Raw genomic sequence first — 13,900 nt, 5'->3', positions numbered from 1 at the left:
ACCTATAAAGATCAAGGTTTCCCAAAGGAGCTATAATTATCTTGCACATGTTTATAGCTCCATATTTCCGTTGCTGCCTCACAGATGTTATTTTCTGTTTATCTGACAGGAGCAACCGCAAACATGTTTTTAAAGGAAGCAAATGAGGAAAGTAGAACACATTCTTCATCTCACCGGGGCACTGACAAGAAAAACAAGATGTAGTGAACGGTTTAGACAAAAGCTATTGTGTAACTGCTTTCACTCAAACACCCTCAGTGGGGGGGTTTTTTCATTGCTTAAGCATGCATTCAAAAAATAGTTGCCATTTGACAGCAGCACAATTAACTTTACATTTCTTATCTGCTCCAACTAAAAAGATTCAAATAGAAATATCTGTTCCACATCAGAGTTAAGAGCTGTTGTAGGTGTTGTAATTTTATTGCTTTGGTTAACACAGAAATGGAAGTTTTTCCATCTGTTTGCTCATTGATGTGCAGAGCGGGGAGTTGATGCAAAGCTGCAGGTGCACACTGTGAGCCGGAGGTTGTGGTAAAGTGGAAGGTTGCACCTCCGTCGTTTCTCAGCACAGAGAGCGAGCTGCAGGCTGCTCTGTGACCACATCCTCTCCTCTGCTGTTGCACTCTCCTCTGCAGGGTTTCATGCCCTGGTTTGACTTTTTTGCTTTGACCTTCTTTAGTACACAGATGACTGTTGTTACGTGTACACTCACATTCTTATAGTTTCCTACTGACAGCTTTTTACATAAAGAGAATGTAAAATGTAATACAACTGACTTATATGTGCAAAGTGAAAACAGCCTACTTTAAAAAGGTCATTATGTATTTAAAATAGCAACGTTTCTCAGAAAATGTACATCACCTTTCAGTTTCTATGTTTATGACCAAAAATGAACCAACTTCTGAAGCTTTTCTGAGTTGAGATGCTTCAGTATTATGTAGGAAGAAAAGGAACTGACTTCTCTGAAAACAGGAAAGAATGCATTTTATCTCTGGAAAAAATCTTGTTCTGTGTGAGGTGAGATGTGGGTGCAGAGAGGGGGGAAAGGCAAAGTCAAAAGGAAAGAAATGACTGAAAAGATCCTCTCATAAATGTTTATTGATATGAAAATGAAGCATTAAGTGGAAATTGTTCAGCAAGAATACAGCCAGTGTTTCATAAACACAATAAAACAAAACTAAAATTAGCCAAACTTACTTTCATGCATTAGCTTTAATACTATATGAAGATTTAACATTTTTGCATAGACCTGCATGCATCTTTTCCTCTATACAAATGGGCTGCAGCACACAAAGTTGTGGCAATAAAATCAGCATCTTTTATAATTTTTATTTACAAAAAACATAAATGATCCAAGTCCCAAATCTTTGGTCACTCCACAGCTCAGCTCTTATTTTTTACGTTTTCCTGGTGAACTCTGTAACACACATAAAGGACAATCTGTGTTAATGCCAAGCAAACAGTTGTATTTGCTTTTATTTTTGTTGTTTTTATTTTTTTAAGGACAATGTAATTGGAGTTCATGTTCAACAAACCTGCAGCCTCCACACCAAAAATCCAACAAAGGCTCCATAGAGGCAGCTCTTGAAGATAAAAACGGCGTAGGAGAGTTTGGCTTTATTTGTGATCATCAAATATTTCTCTGTTAAAAAATGAGAAAATGAAGAAAAAGAGGAAATGTTCAGTGTACTATGTGGAGGCAGTTTTCAGTTGAGATTTTGTTTAGACTTTAGCAGCAAATTCAAGTTTTTACAGTTTCTTACATACACTGCTTCCAGTTTTGTGCCTGTGATGATGATTTGAACTGTAATAAAACCACAAAATATGTATTTACCTCTTCCCATGCCTCTATCTTCTTTATCTAATGGAGGAATAAAATTAATTAGAAAAGAATACATTTATTTCCCTTGTCATCAATTATGGATCATTTTGTGCTCCTAAACTTACCTTCAATACCAGATATTTCACCTAAATATTTGGTGGTGTCCGTTCTATTGTAGAAACTGACAATGCAGGAAAAGTTTTTTCCCTTCGTGAACCAATCTTTAGCAGAAACTCTCAACCTGCTTGTGATTCTATAGGATACAGAGGGGGTTTCAATGCGCTCTGCAGCTTCATCTGTCGCCACACCATCAGTGATGTTCTTTCCATCGATTTGCCAGAAAACTTTAACATGGTCAGGGTAGAACTCAGTGGCCACACAGACGAGGGTCTTCTTCCTTTTCTTGTCTTTCTTGTTTTTGCACTCATTGACTGAGGGTGCCAGTACTGTTACCTTTGGTTTAATGGGATCTTGCTCTGCAAGAACAAAGACAAAGAAAAATCAAAATGATATACATATGACATAAAATTGCCTTTAGATCTACAAAGAAATCAATCAACATTTATGTACCTGGGAATTCTCTACAACAGTCAGACATAAATGTTAATGCATTGAAAATACAGTAGAACTTTTCAGTACTCATTAATGCAGAGGATGAGTTCAGGTATTTATTGTTATTGCAGTGATCTTACCAAGAACTGTTAGTTTGGTGCCCTCTCCAAAATAAGCAGGATAATTGCCAGAGCACACTGCTGCCTGGTGTGTTAAAAACTGACTACTACAATCATTCATTTTAAAATTTTGTTCACGATCAGGCCAGGACATATAAAGTCAACTATCACAACTATAACAACCACAATGAACATTTACATTGCATTTGCATCCACAGTTTAAGGTTTTTTTCTTTCTTTTCATTTCATTTAATCTAGTGCAACTAACAAAATATTATTTTCCAAATGAGACAGTGTTGCCACTTATACATTTTTTTGTGCAAATGCCAAATTTTACAACTTTATGATAACTTATGAGCACGATATTTGATTAAGTATAACAAACTCTTGTGCTCAAACAACTGTTGCATCTCAATTGCCATCTTTATCTTTTTTTTATATCTTGTTATATAAATTTTAGACTCCTTTACTCAATACAGCAATCACTGAACAAGACAATAATGCATTTATTTACTCAGCAATAACTTTTCAGATTTAGACTACATGATAATAAAAACATGATTTCTTTTTTGTAAATAACATTTTCTTACCCAGTACTGTGAGTTTGGTGCCACTGCCAAAGTAAGCAGGTTCATAGTTGTTCACACTGATAAACTGTTGCATAAAAAACTGCTCAAGCTTTCAGCACTGACAGCTGCAGACCTTATTTTTTGTGCTTTTAAAGATAGATTTAATTTGTGGCAACACACAAATTCAGATAAAATGTATAAATTAACTAAGTATCTATCCCTTTTTGATTATATCATACTACTAAATAATTATCACTTAAAAGATTTTACACAAATACTGTACCAGACTTGTCTTCTTTGCTTTCAAAACAAAAACCTTTTGTTATGTATTTCATGTACTAGGTTTGTATCTTCCAAATAACTTTTATAGTCTTACCTAAAACCGTGAGTTTAGTTCCAGCTCCAAAATAAGCTTCTGACTGGGAACTCACAGTATTTCACAGAGCTGATAAGAACTGAGTGTGAGAACAATATTCTGGGCGCAGAGCCAATGTTTTATAGGCACAGTACTTTTACTGGAGAACACTGATAACACTTTTTTCTCCTGGCACAAGAAAACTTCTACATAAATTACTTTTAAACTTTAACGATTGCCCACTTTTTTCACTACCATAACATAAAGGTAAATAAATAAATGAAACATATACTAAATGTTGTCACTCAACCAACATATAAACACCATGAGAGTAAAGCCCAGCTGATTTTTGTTGGAAGTTTTCTTACCTAAAACAGTGAGTTTAGTTCCAGCTCCAAAGTAAGCCTCGTTGTAGGATCACAGAGACTTTGTACTGTGACAAAAACCCTTTCTAGTGCCTCTCTTTAGCTTTGCCACATGGTAATTATTCCAACTGTCAATTTTTTACATGTAAAGAATTTGACTTTAGCTACCTGAGTTTTTGGTGTGATTTTAAAGTTTTAGAGGCAGCTTAACAAAATCAGTCCTCAACTTTATTTAGTGACCTTTAAAATGTTTTCTTACCTAAAACAGTTAATTTTGTTCCTCCACCAAAGTGAGCCTCTGAAGCACCAGAGTCACAGTGCACCTGATCACTGCTCAAAACAGCTCAACACATGCTGCTTCTGCTTTGTTTCTTAATACTTTGCTTACTTTTAATGAACTAAATGTTACTTTTCTTTAATTTAAAAATCCCACATATGCTGCACTGCTCTTTTAAGTTTTTTATAAGTGTAATATAACGGGCAACATTCAGGCAACACTTATTCTTTAATTGGTTTTAATTTGAAACATTTATGAGAATAAATTTTGATTCGTCACTTACCAAGAACAGTTAGTTTTGTTCCCTGCCCGAAATAAGCTTCATACTGACACAGCATTTAAACCTCAGAGCAAAAAGCCCTGAGCTGAGACTACGGAGAACTCAAACATATTAAGCTTGTTCAAAAAAGACTCCACTCCAGGGATAACTAAAATAACATGTTTGGATTCATGTATCCAAGACCTTACTGCAGACATACATATACTCATGTATAGTTTTTATTTCTTACCTAAAATGGTTAATTTTGTTCCTCCACCAAAGTAAGCCTCTGCACCAGTACCAGAGTCACAGTGAAGTTAATTAGTGCTCAAAACAGCCCAACATGCTGTTTCTACTTTGCATCTTCATTTCATTTAATCTTCTTCATAAAAACTAATGAAGTTTCCTTTTACTTTTCTTCAAAGTAAAAGTCTACATATATTTTTACAGGTTTAAATGCCAAACACCTTACTGTAACACTTTTTTCAGCTTTAACTGCTTTTACTTTGACAGGTTTATGAGAATACATTTTGATTCGTCACTTACCAAGAACAGTTAGTTTTGTTCCCTGCCCGAAATAAGCTTCATACTGACACAGCATTTAAACCTCAGAGCAAAAAGCCCTGAGCTGAGACTACAGAGACCTCAAATACAGTTTGTTTAATAATGACTCCAGTTGGGAAATTTTAACATCTTATTTGGATTAATGTCACCAAGACCTTACTGCAGACATACATATACTCATGTTATAGTTTTTATTTCTTACCTAAAACAGTTAATTTTGTTCCTCCACCAAAGTAAACCACTGAACCAGCACCAGAGTCACAGTGAAGTTAATTAGTGCTCAAAACAGCCCAACATGTTGTTTCTACTTTGCATCTTCATTTTTTTGGTTTCTTCATAAAAAATAGTAAAGTTTCCTTTTACTTTTCTTTTTACTTTTTCTTTTAAATTAAAAACTCTAAATGTGCTTGACTGGTGGGTTTTTTTTGTTGTTGTTGTTTTTACCAGTTTAAATGCCAAACCCCTTACTGAAACACTTTTGTCAGCTTTAACTAGTTTAACTATGTTTATGAAAAGACATTTAGATTTTTCACTTACCAAGAACAGTCAGTTTTGTTCCCTGGCCGAAATAAGCTTCATAATTGGCACAGTGTTTAAGCTTCTGAACAAAAAGAACTGAGCTCAGACTATAACGAGTCCAAGTACAGTAAGTTTGTTACCAAGCTGCTCATGTAAGAAAGTTTTTTATATTAGTTATTCCTCTGGCCCAAATCTTATTACAAATTTTACGTATAATTTTTCTTTCTTACCTAAAACAGTTAATTTTGTTCCTCCACCGAAGAAAGCTTCATAACTACCAGAGGCACAGTGAACTTAATCTGTGCTCAAAACATCATGATGCTTCTTTCACTTTGCTTCTTTAAGCATTTAAGCTACTATTAAGAAAAGAAATCTGAAGCAACAGCTGCCCTTTAACATGTTTTAATTATTTCTGTGTTGAATTCATGTGAGAGAAAAGTTTTACTTACCAATAACAGTCAGTTTTGTTCCCTGACCGAAATAAGCTTCTCTATCGACACAGCGCTCAGGCTTAATGTCAAAAAGCACTCTAAACATCTGAGCTCCTTACATTTCTTTTTGCAACTTCACCATTGAACATCTTCATGCATTTATTTGGTTATTTCCATGCTTTACTTACCTAATACAGTCAGTTTGGTTCCTTTTCCAAAGTAAGCTTCGGTGTTTGTCACAGTGCAAAATACTCAGCATGAAACTCTTTCTCTACCACACTTCTCTTTGGGAATAATCTTTGCTCATACTTCTGCCAGCACTTTTACTAATCCTCTAAACAAACCAATATTCATCCAACACAGAGGAAAAAGTGAAATATTTACCTAAAACTGTCAGTTTGGTTCCTTGGCCAAAGTAAGCAGGATTGCCAGTGTTCACAGTGCAAAATACTCAGCATGAAACCCTTTTTGTTCCAGAATAACCTTTGACAAACGTCTTTGATAATACTTCTGACAACACTAAGGCTCTAATCAAAATTGCATTTATCAAAACACAGAAATAAAGTGAAATATTTACCTAAAACTGTCAGTTTGGTTCCTTGGCCAAAGTAAGCTTCGTTAGCATTGTCACAGTGCAAAAACACTCAGCATGAAACTCTTTTTATGCCTGAGGATTGTGTTTACTTATAATCCTGTCAATACTAAGCCTCTAATGAAAGGTACATTTTTGGAACAGAGTAGTGAAGTGAAATATTTACCTAATACAGTCAGTTTTGTTCCTTTTCCAAAGTAAGCTTCGCTGGTCTGTCACAGTGCAAAAACACTCAGCAAGAAACTCTTTTTATGCCTGAGGATTGTGTTTACTTATAATCCTGTCAATACTAAGCCTCTGATGAAAGGTACGTTTTTCAGAACACGTAAATAAAGTGAAATATTTACCTAATACAGTCAGTTTTGTTCCTTTTCCAAAGTAAGCTTCGCTGCCCTGACACAGTGCAAAAACACTCAGCAAGAAACTGTTTTTCCACCAAAATTATCTCTGAGGGTTGTCTTTACTAATAATCCTGTCAGTACTAAGCTTCTGAATAAAGGTACATTCATCAGAACACAGAAATAAAATGAAATATTTACCTTAAACTGTCAGTTTGGTTCCTTGGCCAAAGTAAGCAGGTTCAGTGTAGGTCACAGTGCAAAATACTCAGCATGAAACTCTTTTTGTATCAGAATAATCTTTGACAATAGTCTTTACTAATACTCCTGTCAATGCTAAGGCTCTAAACAAAGTTACAGTTCACAAAACACACCAGTAAAGTAAAATATTTACCTAAAACTGTCAGTTTGGTTCCTTTGCCAAAGTAAGCAGGATCAGTGGTGGTCACAGTGCAAAATACTCAGCATGAAACTTTTTAGATCTGACTAATCTTTGAAAATCCTATTTACTAGAAGTGTTCTCTATACTAAGGCTCTAATTAAAGTGACATATAAGAAAACACAGTACTGAAGTGAAATATTTACCTAAAACTGTCAGTTTGGTTCCTTGGCCAAAGTAAGCAGGTTCAGTGTAGGTCACAGTGCAAAATACTCAGCATGAAACTCTTTTTGTATCTGAATCTTCTCTAAGGACAGTCTTCATGGATACCTCTGTTTAGTCATATTTATCAAAAACTGTAGTAAAATGAAATATTTACCTAAAACTGTCAGCTTGGTTCCTTGGCCAAAGTAAGCAGGGTAGTTGTTGGTCACAGTGCAAAATACTCAGCATGAAACTCTTTTTACACCAGAATAACCTTTAGTTAGTATTAATGAACATTTATGTTAACACTGAGGCTGTAGCCAATGTCATATTTATCAAAAAATGGAAGTAAATTTTTACCTAAAACTGTCAGCTTGGTTCCTTGGCCAAAGTAAGCAGGATCATTGTAGTTCACAGTGTTCTCTGTTCAGCTTAATATTTCTGCTGTTTTTAACAACAAATTTTGCCTTCACTCTCATGCTGACATTTACACCCTTTTAATTATAATCGACTGAACCGAAGCTTTGAGATATCCAACTTACCTAAAACAGTGAGTTTTGTTCCTTTTCCAAAGTAAGCTTCAGTTCCAGAGTCACGCTGATGTCGCCCTCTGCAAAAAACTTTCAAATCTTTCCAGAAACATCCAGTTTACATGTATTCTAATAATTCAGATGGTCTTTAAAGGCTTAAAACATCGAGGGTGAGCTTTACATTGTCCAAATTTGTTTAGTGTGGCAAGATGACAGCACAGACATCCTAATGCTGCTCCTATGAACAACAAGTTAGAAAAAAATGTTTTTCCATTAAAATTTCTACATATAAACAACTTTTCACTACCAAAGTGTTCCTCCATCCCAGACACCTTCAGATTAGTGATTTTTCCGCTCTAACAACGTTTTAAGTTGCATGTAGCAGTCTTCACAATGCATTTCAATGGGAGGAGGTTTTTGTACGACGGCTCTATGGGATTGTATCACCGTGGCCCCCTGTCCCCACGGTGAAAAAGCATCACACAAAAACCTTGCGTCTTTTTCGTTCTCTCCTCTCTCCTTCCCCCACCCCGCTTCTCCCTATCTCAGCCTCCATCTCTGTCTGCCTGTGAGCGCAGCTGTGCAGGTCAGGCTGACTGACGGATGAACGCGCTCCAACCTGACTGCTGCTATTTCTGTGACAGCTAAGAAAAGAAGCAGGAAGGGAGGGCAGAAAAAACACAAAGACTTTTTTATTTGTGTTTGTAGTTGCTCAGAGGAAGTGACATCTCTGGTGGTCACAGCGCTTTATCCAATCAGCTATCAGTAAGCAAAATTCACTGAGAGATACAACAAGACATTTCTCAGCCCTCAATTTCCAAATGTTTAACTTTCAAATGAATACAGAGCACAATTGCTCTTTATAATACAAACCAAGGTCAAAACTCTACAGTTAGTATTTTCTCAGTGGTTCGGATGACCTGGTTTATTGTTATTGGAAGGTTTTCATTTTCTGTGTGATCCACAGATAGTTCTCAGACTCTTTAAAGCCTAAACCATAAAATAATTACCAGAAAATTCTCTACTTTTCAAATGGAGCATTTGACCACTTGACAAATTTGTTTGAATTTGTTAAATTTGAATTTCCACATATGACTTTTAATTTGTATTTGCTGCATCTTGTTTTTTGTTGTTGTTTTTTATTCACACTAAAGTCTCAGAAACTCAATTCTCAAAAACTGAACGTATCAAATATAAATCACTAAACTTTAAGGGCTTAAAGAAGCATTATAGCTTTTTAATGTCTCCTTAAAGAATAAGTAAATTGCTTCTTTAAAAAGTATTATTGATTTTTTTTTTTTTTCTTAGCTCATTCTTCTGGTGGATATGGCTGCAATTTTAAGCATATCCCCAGTCTCATTATTTGAATTTCTTTTTCAGGATCTAAAAATCAACACTAGTTGTAAAGCACTACAGAGAGGACAGTGTTCTCCTTTTGCTGCTGAACATTAAAGATAATGGACCAAATATTTCCTTCTTAGCTAAAAGAAATCAATTATGTGCGTGAGGAAAACTCCATATGAATGCTACTGGTGCTCTGTGTACGCTGGGTGTGTAGGTAGTCTACATTAGTCAACAACAATACCATAACAACAGCTTATACTTCTGCCCCCAAGTGGCAACAAAAATCTGTCATATACAGCTACAAGGATCCCTTGGATCTTTTGGATCCTGTTGGTTGTGGGTTGGAAAGTCCTTGGACCTCTTTATTATTGATCAAGTCATTCCTGTGCAGTTTTTATGGTGTGATGCATTATTCTGATGGGAGAGACCACTGCTGTCCCGGAGTGCCAATTGGGTGTCTCAAACAATGTGTAGCTACATGCCAACTAAACAAAACAACCAAAACAAATCCCAAGAGACAAAGTTTCTCTCCACTGTAAAAAGAGAAGGCCAGGTTTTTTTCACCTCGCCTATCAGTCATTATAATGTTTATAAAGAAGTATATATATTTCTATAACTCATTAATGTGTGTGAATCCTTTTTCTTCTCTAATTTCTGTTTCTTCATTGCTTTGCCATTAAATATATTTTATTATGTAGGAATTCCTACATAATAAAATCATCTGTACAAGACTAATATGATACACAAGATTTACTCTTCATGATATTCTACCATTCAGCTTGATAGTACCTGTGTCATTTAAATGTAATCCTCTAAGTGTAACGCATGATTAACCCTGTAGAGGTCAGTGTAAAGTTGATATAGTTTTATCATGCCAGGCTGTACACAGAGCCAAAATATTTAATAAGGTGCTGGGTTGAGCACAGAGTGACTCAGATGATGCTGAAAAGGGTAATATTGTATAAGCCTCACACTGCTAATGCACCTGTTCTCTTATCTGAAAAGATCAGCTTTATGAGGTTTGCAGAAACAAAGTGTGGAGAGGTAGTTTTTGTACCCTTTGAGAAGTATCTGAATTCATGAATATTTTTCTTTTCAAGATATATTTCAAAGTTTGAAGTGTTTTAAAGCAAGTTGTATATCTTTTTTGCCTCTAAAACAAAATTCTGGTCAGAGTTTGACACTTTAATCCACTCTCAGATCTTCCTTCTTTTCTCTTCGGGTTGTTGTTTAGCTGCAGAGGCTTTCTGAGCCATTGTGCTCTTCTAGAGACACAGTAATAAACAGCTGAGTCTCCAGCCGCAACTGAGTGTATCTGCAGAGAGGACCTCAGGAGGGAAGGCCGGGACATACTGTACTTGGATTTGTTGAAAGGAGCTTCAGTGTCCCACACTTTTTCACCAAGAGAATAGGTTATTAGCTCTATTTTCCCACTCTTGCTTTGTCTGTACCAAAACATGTAGGAATTATCCTCATCTTGACTACAGGACAAAGTTGCAGACTGATCTCCAATGTGACTGTTTAGAAATGGATCCTGTTTGATTTTTACACTGAAGGAGAAATCTGGAAAACAAGATGAAAGGCAACAAGTGAGCATGCAAAATCTTCAGCACAGGAAAATATTTATCTCTAAATTTAAAGTACTTACTGGAGAAGATTAGTACTGCAACCAAAAAAGCGTACATCATGATCATTATTATACACTTAGGGGGGAAAAGTAAGAACCATTACAGTTAGAACCATTTAGTCTGCTGTTGGGCTGAAGAGCTGCATGTGTCATTCACTGTGTTCTGCAATCAAAGCTTCTAAAATGAGTTCAGATCATCTTCCTCTTATTTTACCACAAAGCCTTCACTCACTTTCACATTTCATAGGTTCTTACAGCTTTCTCTGCAGTTCAGCAGTCTCCTAGTGGACACTGAATAGCAACTGCAGAGCAGGGTTCTTGTTATAGGGCTTATGGTTGATAATGCTCCAACACAATTAGAATTTTATAACATAAAAAAGCATGATCGATTCGGAAATTTAATCAGTGCTTCTCAGATTTTTGATGTACATTTCAAATTTTACTTTTCCAACTTTAAAGAAGAAACTGGACACAGTCTTTGGAGATTTGTGTATTAATTTATGCAGCATGTGGCGTTTTCACTCAGGTCCATAAGATCCAGTTATGAAGACAAAGCTGAAGTCACAGAGATCCATAATCAAGAAGCAACCAAAGACCTGACAGAGCATCTCAGGGGAGGAAAAGCAGCATTTGGAGATGTCCATGAAAAAGATTTTCAACAAATGTTTTAAAAATAGTTAAAATGTTACAGTTGTGTTATTATGTAGCAGAACTGTAATTCCTAAACAGTTATTGCAATGCTTTTAATGATCAATGATTAAATGTGAAAGTCTTCGAAAGGCAATTATTAAAAATATATATATATTTTCTAGAAAATTATGAGCTATATTGAATGTGCTTACTGTTTCTACACTGTGTTATATGACAGCAAGTGAGCATAAAAAAGTGTGAGACAAATACATTTTTAATTCTTTTGACAAAAAAACTCAGGCTGTGCTTTCTGTCCAAAGTTTACTCCAGGTTTACTTTGAGCTAAACTTCGAAAGCAGCATTTAGTGACTATACCGATTCTATTTTTAAACTCACGTTAGTATCACACTTTCCTGCTATTCAGCGAAAATCATAGTTACAGAAGTATAGAATAATATAATATTGTACTAGTATTTAACGAAAAGCTTGACTTCAGCACGGATAGGCTTGATATCAGTACAGTAAATTATGTACATATATATAACATGTATCAGTAATTACCTGGAAACAAACATGCTGGACAAAAACATAAGTAAAGCTGAAACTCGTAACAGATGAATCAGTGTACCTGGAATACCTGCCAACCAGTGATGAGAAAACTTTATAACTTAATACTGCCAATAGCTGTAAATTGTGATGGACCATGAGCTGCAATGTCACTGATGTTTGTGTATTTCCTTTGTAGTCAAATTTTTTATATTCATATTTAATTTTTTAAATTTTACAATTGGGTTGATTTTTGTTTTTTTTCTTGGGTTTATTTCTTTTTTTCGAGCAATTTATTTATTTGTCTAATTGACTGAAACTTTTTTTCTAATAACAGGGATCTCAGGAGTAGACACTTCGTTGAGCTGGTGGACTCACAGTCAGTTAAATCACATCTAAAGTCTAAATAAATAAATAAAAGGCTGGTTGTGATATTTGACTAAACTGTCAAAAAAAATTAAATAAATTTCTTGTAGATGTTTTTCAAAATGTATTTTTTTGTAGATAGCTTTGTAAGTTGAGAATATTGTTTTAGTTATTTCTATTTTCCCGTTTTTCATTAGCTAGAATTTTATTTTCATACATATTTTTAGTTAATTTAGTTCATCTTTATTCATTATAACTGATGGTGCTGACGGGTTAAAGAGAGCTGGTGAAATGGGGTTGAGTGTTAAAAGGAGCTGTTAAAAAAACCCCAGCCAGAAGAAAACAGAGCAACGTAAGACAACACATGTATACAAACACATCAAATTATTTGTTTGTCTGTTTTGTTGACACCAACATTTTGACCCAGCGCTTGCCTCTCTGATGGACACACCCAGCGGTCACCTGTACGCGGCTGCAGGAGGCGTGGCTGCATGAATGTCCTGTAGCTGCAGGGTTTGACCTAATTAGAGCCCACGTTTTTTTCATTTCTTTTAAATTAAGTATTTTAAATTAAGTTCTGCAGTGGTTTATGCCTCTCAGTTGCCTAATTTCTAACCCCTTACCTAGTAGAATATATCCAGTATAAACAGGCCTAATATTCTGTACTGCATTTCTAAAGCCCAGAGTTTAGTAATTTCTCCTTAGAGGGGTTGCGTGGAGGATCCTTCCCAGTCCCCTTTCCTGCAGCTTTTCTCACACACCAACATCCACCTGCGGACTGGGAGTTTTCTAAAAGCCTCGTTATTTCCGGAAAGCTGATGCTGTTTTATTTTCTTACCAAGGTAAGCCCCCATTTACTTTGGTAACATGTAGTAGTCGTTGTTCATCAAGTGTTTAATGCTAAGGTAACATTTAGCCCTGCTAATTTTAGCTTGCTAATGCTTTTGGTTTTTGTGTACAGCAAAGTAGTTAAATGTCATTCTAAAGAAAGTCGGGAAAAGCCGAAGAATCTGAAGTTCTTCAGTGGCACAACAACTTTGAATCAAGCTTTGTATTTCCTTCTTCCTGTCATCTTACATTCCTCTCTCCTACTTGAGATTTCCTCTTCACATACAATTGTACTGACAATACTATATTTATATAACATTTTAAAAATGTAAATATATATTGATCAATATTTCATGTTAATTTCAGTTATTTCTAAAAAAGATTCACTTATTTCAGAAATAACCTTTGACCCCAACGACCTCATTACTTAGAGCCATGCAGCACTCACTAATCAACAACCTATGTCAGCTGAATTTTTAACGTACTGCAGGTACAAATTGATTTTGGATGGGCTTCATTTTTGTTGCTTATTAAGACCTTTATTGCCCTACTTTAGCGTGGGCATCTTACAAAGATCGCACCTGAGTGATGCACGAAAATGTTCTGTTCTGTGAACTGAGCAGTTTGTGACCGTAGCTTGGGAGGAGTTGGTCTAACAATAACCAGAAGAACCTAAATAAAACA

General features: G+C 35.5%; 1 protein-coding gene across 1 annotated transcript in view; it reads right to left on the bottom strand.

The window, feature by feature from the left end:
• Positions 1 to 13,900, bottom strand: part of LOC308389659 (immunoglobulin lambda-1 light chain) — a gene marked incomplete at both ends in the record, with an annotated part of 73,226 nt that overhangs the window by 3,868 nt on the left and 55,458 nt on the right. Inside the window, 5 exon segments of the mRNA XM_080871150.1 lie at positions 1,536 to 1,568; positions 1,571 to 1,642; positions 1,835 to 1,861; positions 1,948 to 2,298; positions 7,706 to 7,766. Coding sequence (XP_080727276.1) covers positions 1,536 to 1,568; positions 1,571 to 1,642; positions 1,835 to 1,861; positions 1,948 to 2,298; positions 7,706 to 7,766 — 544 coding nt within the window.

This window comes from Rhamphochromis sp. 'chilingali' (assembly GCF_963969265.1).
Source record: "Rhamphochromis sp. 'chilingali' genome assembly, chromosome: 21".
Classification (NCBI taxonomy): domain Eukaryota; kingdom Metazoa; phylum Chordata; class Actinopteri; order Cichliformes; family Cichlidae; genus Rhamphochromis; species Rhamphochromis sp. 'chilingali'.
Note: the sequence above shows the minus strand (reverse complement) of the source record. Positions and strands in the feature narration are given on the sequence as shown.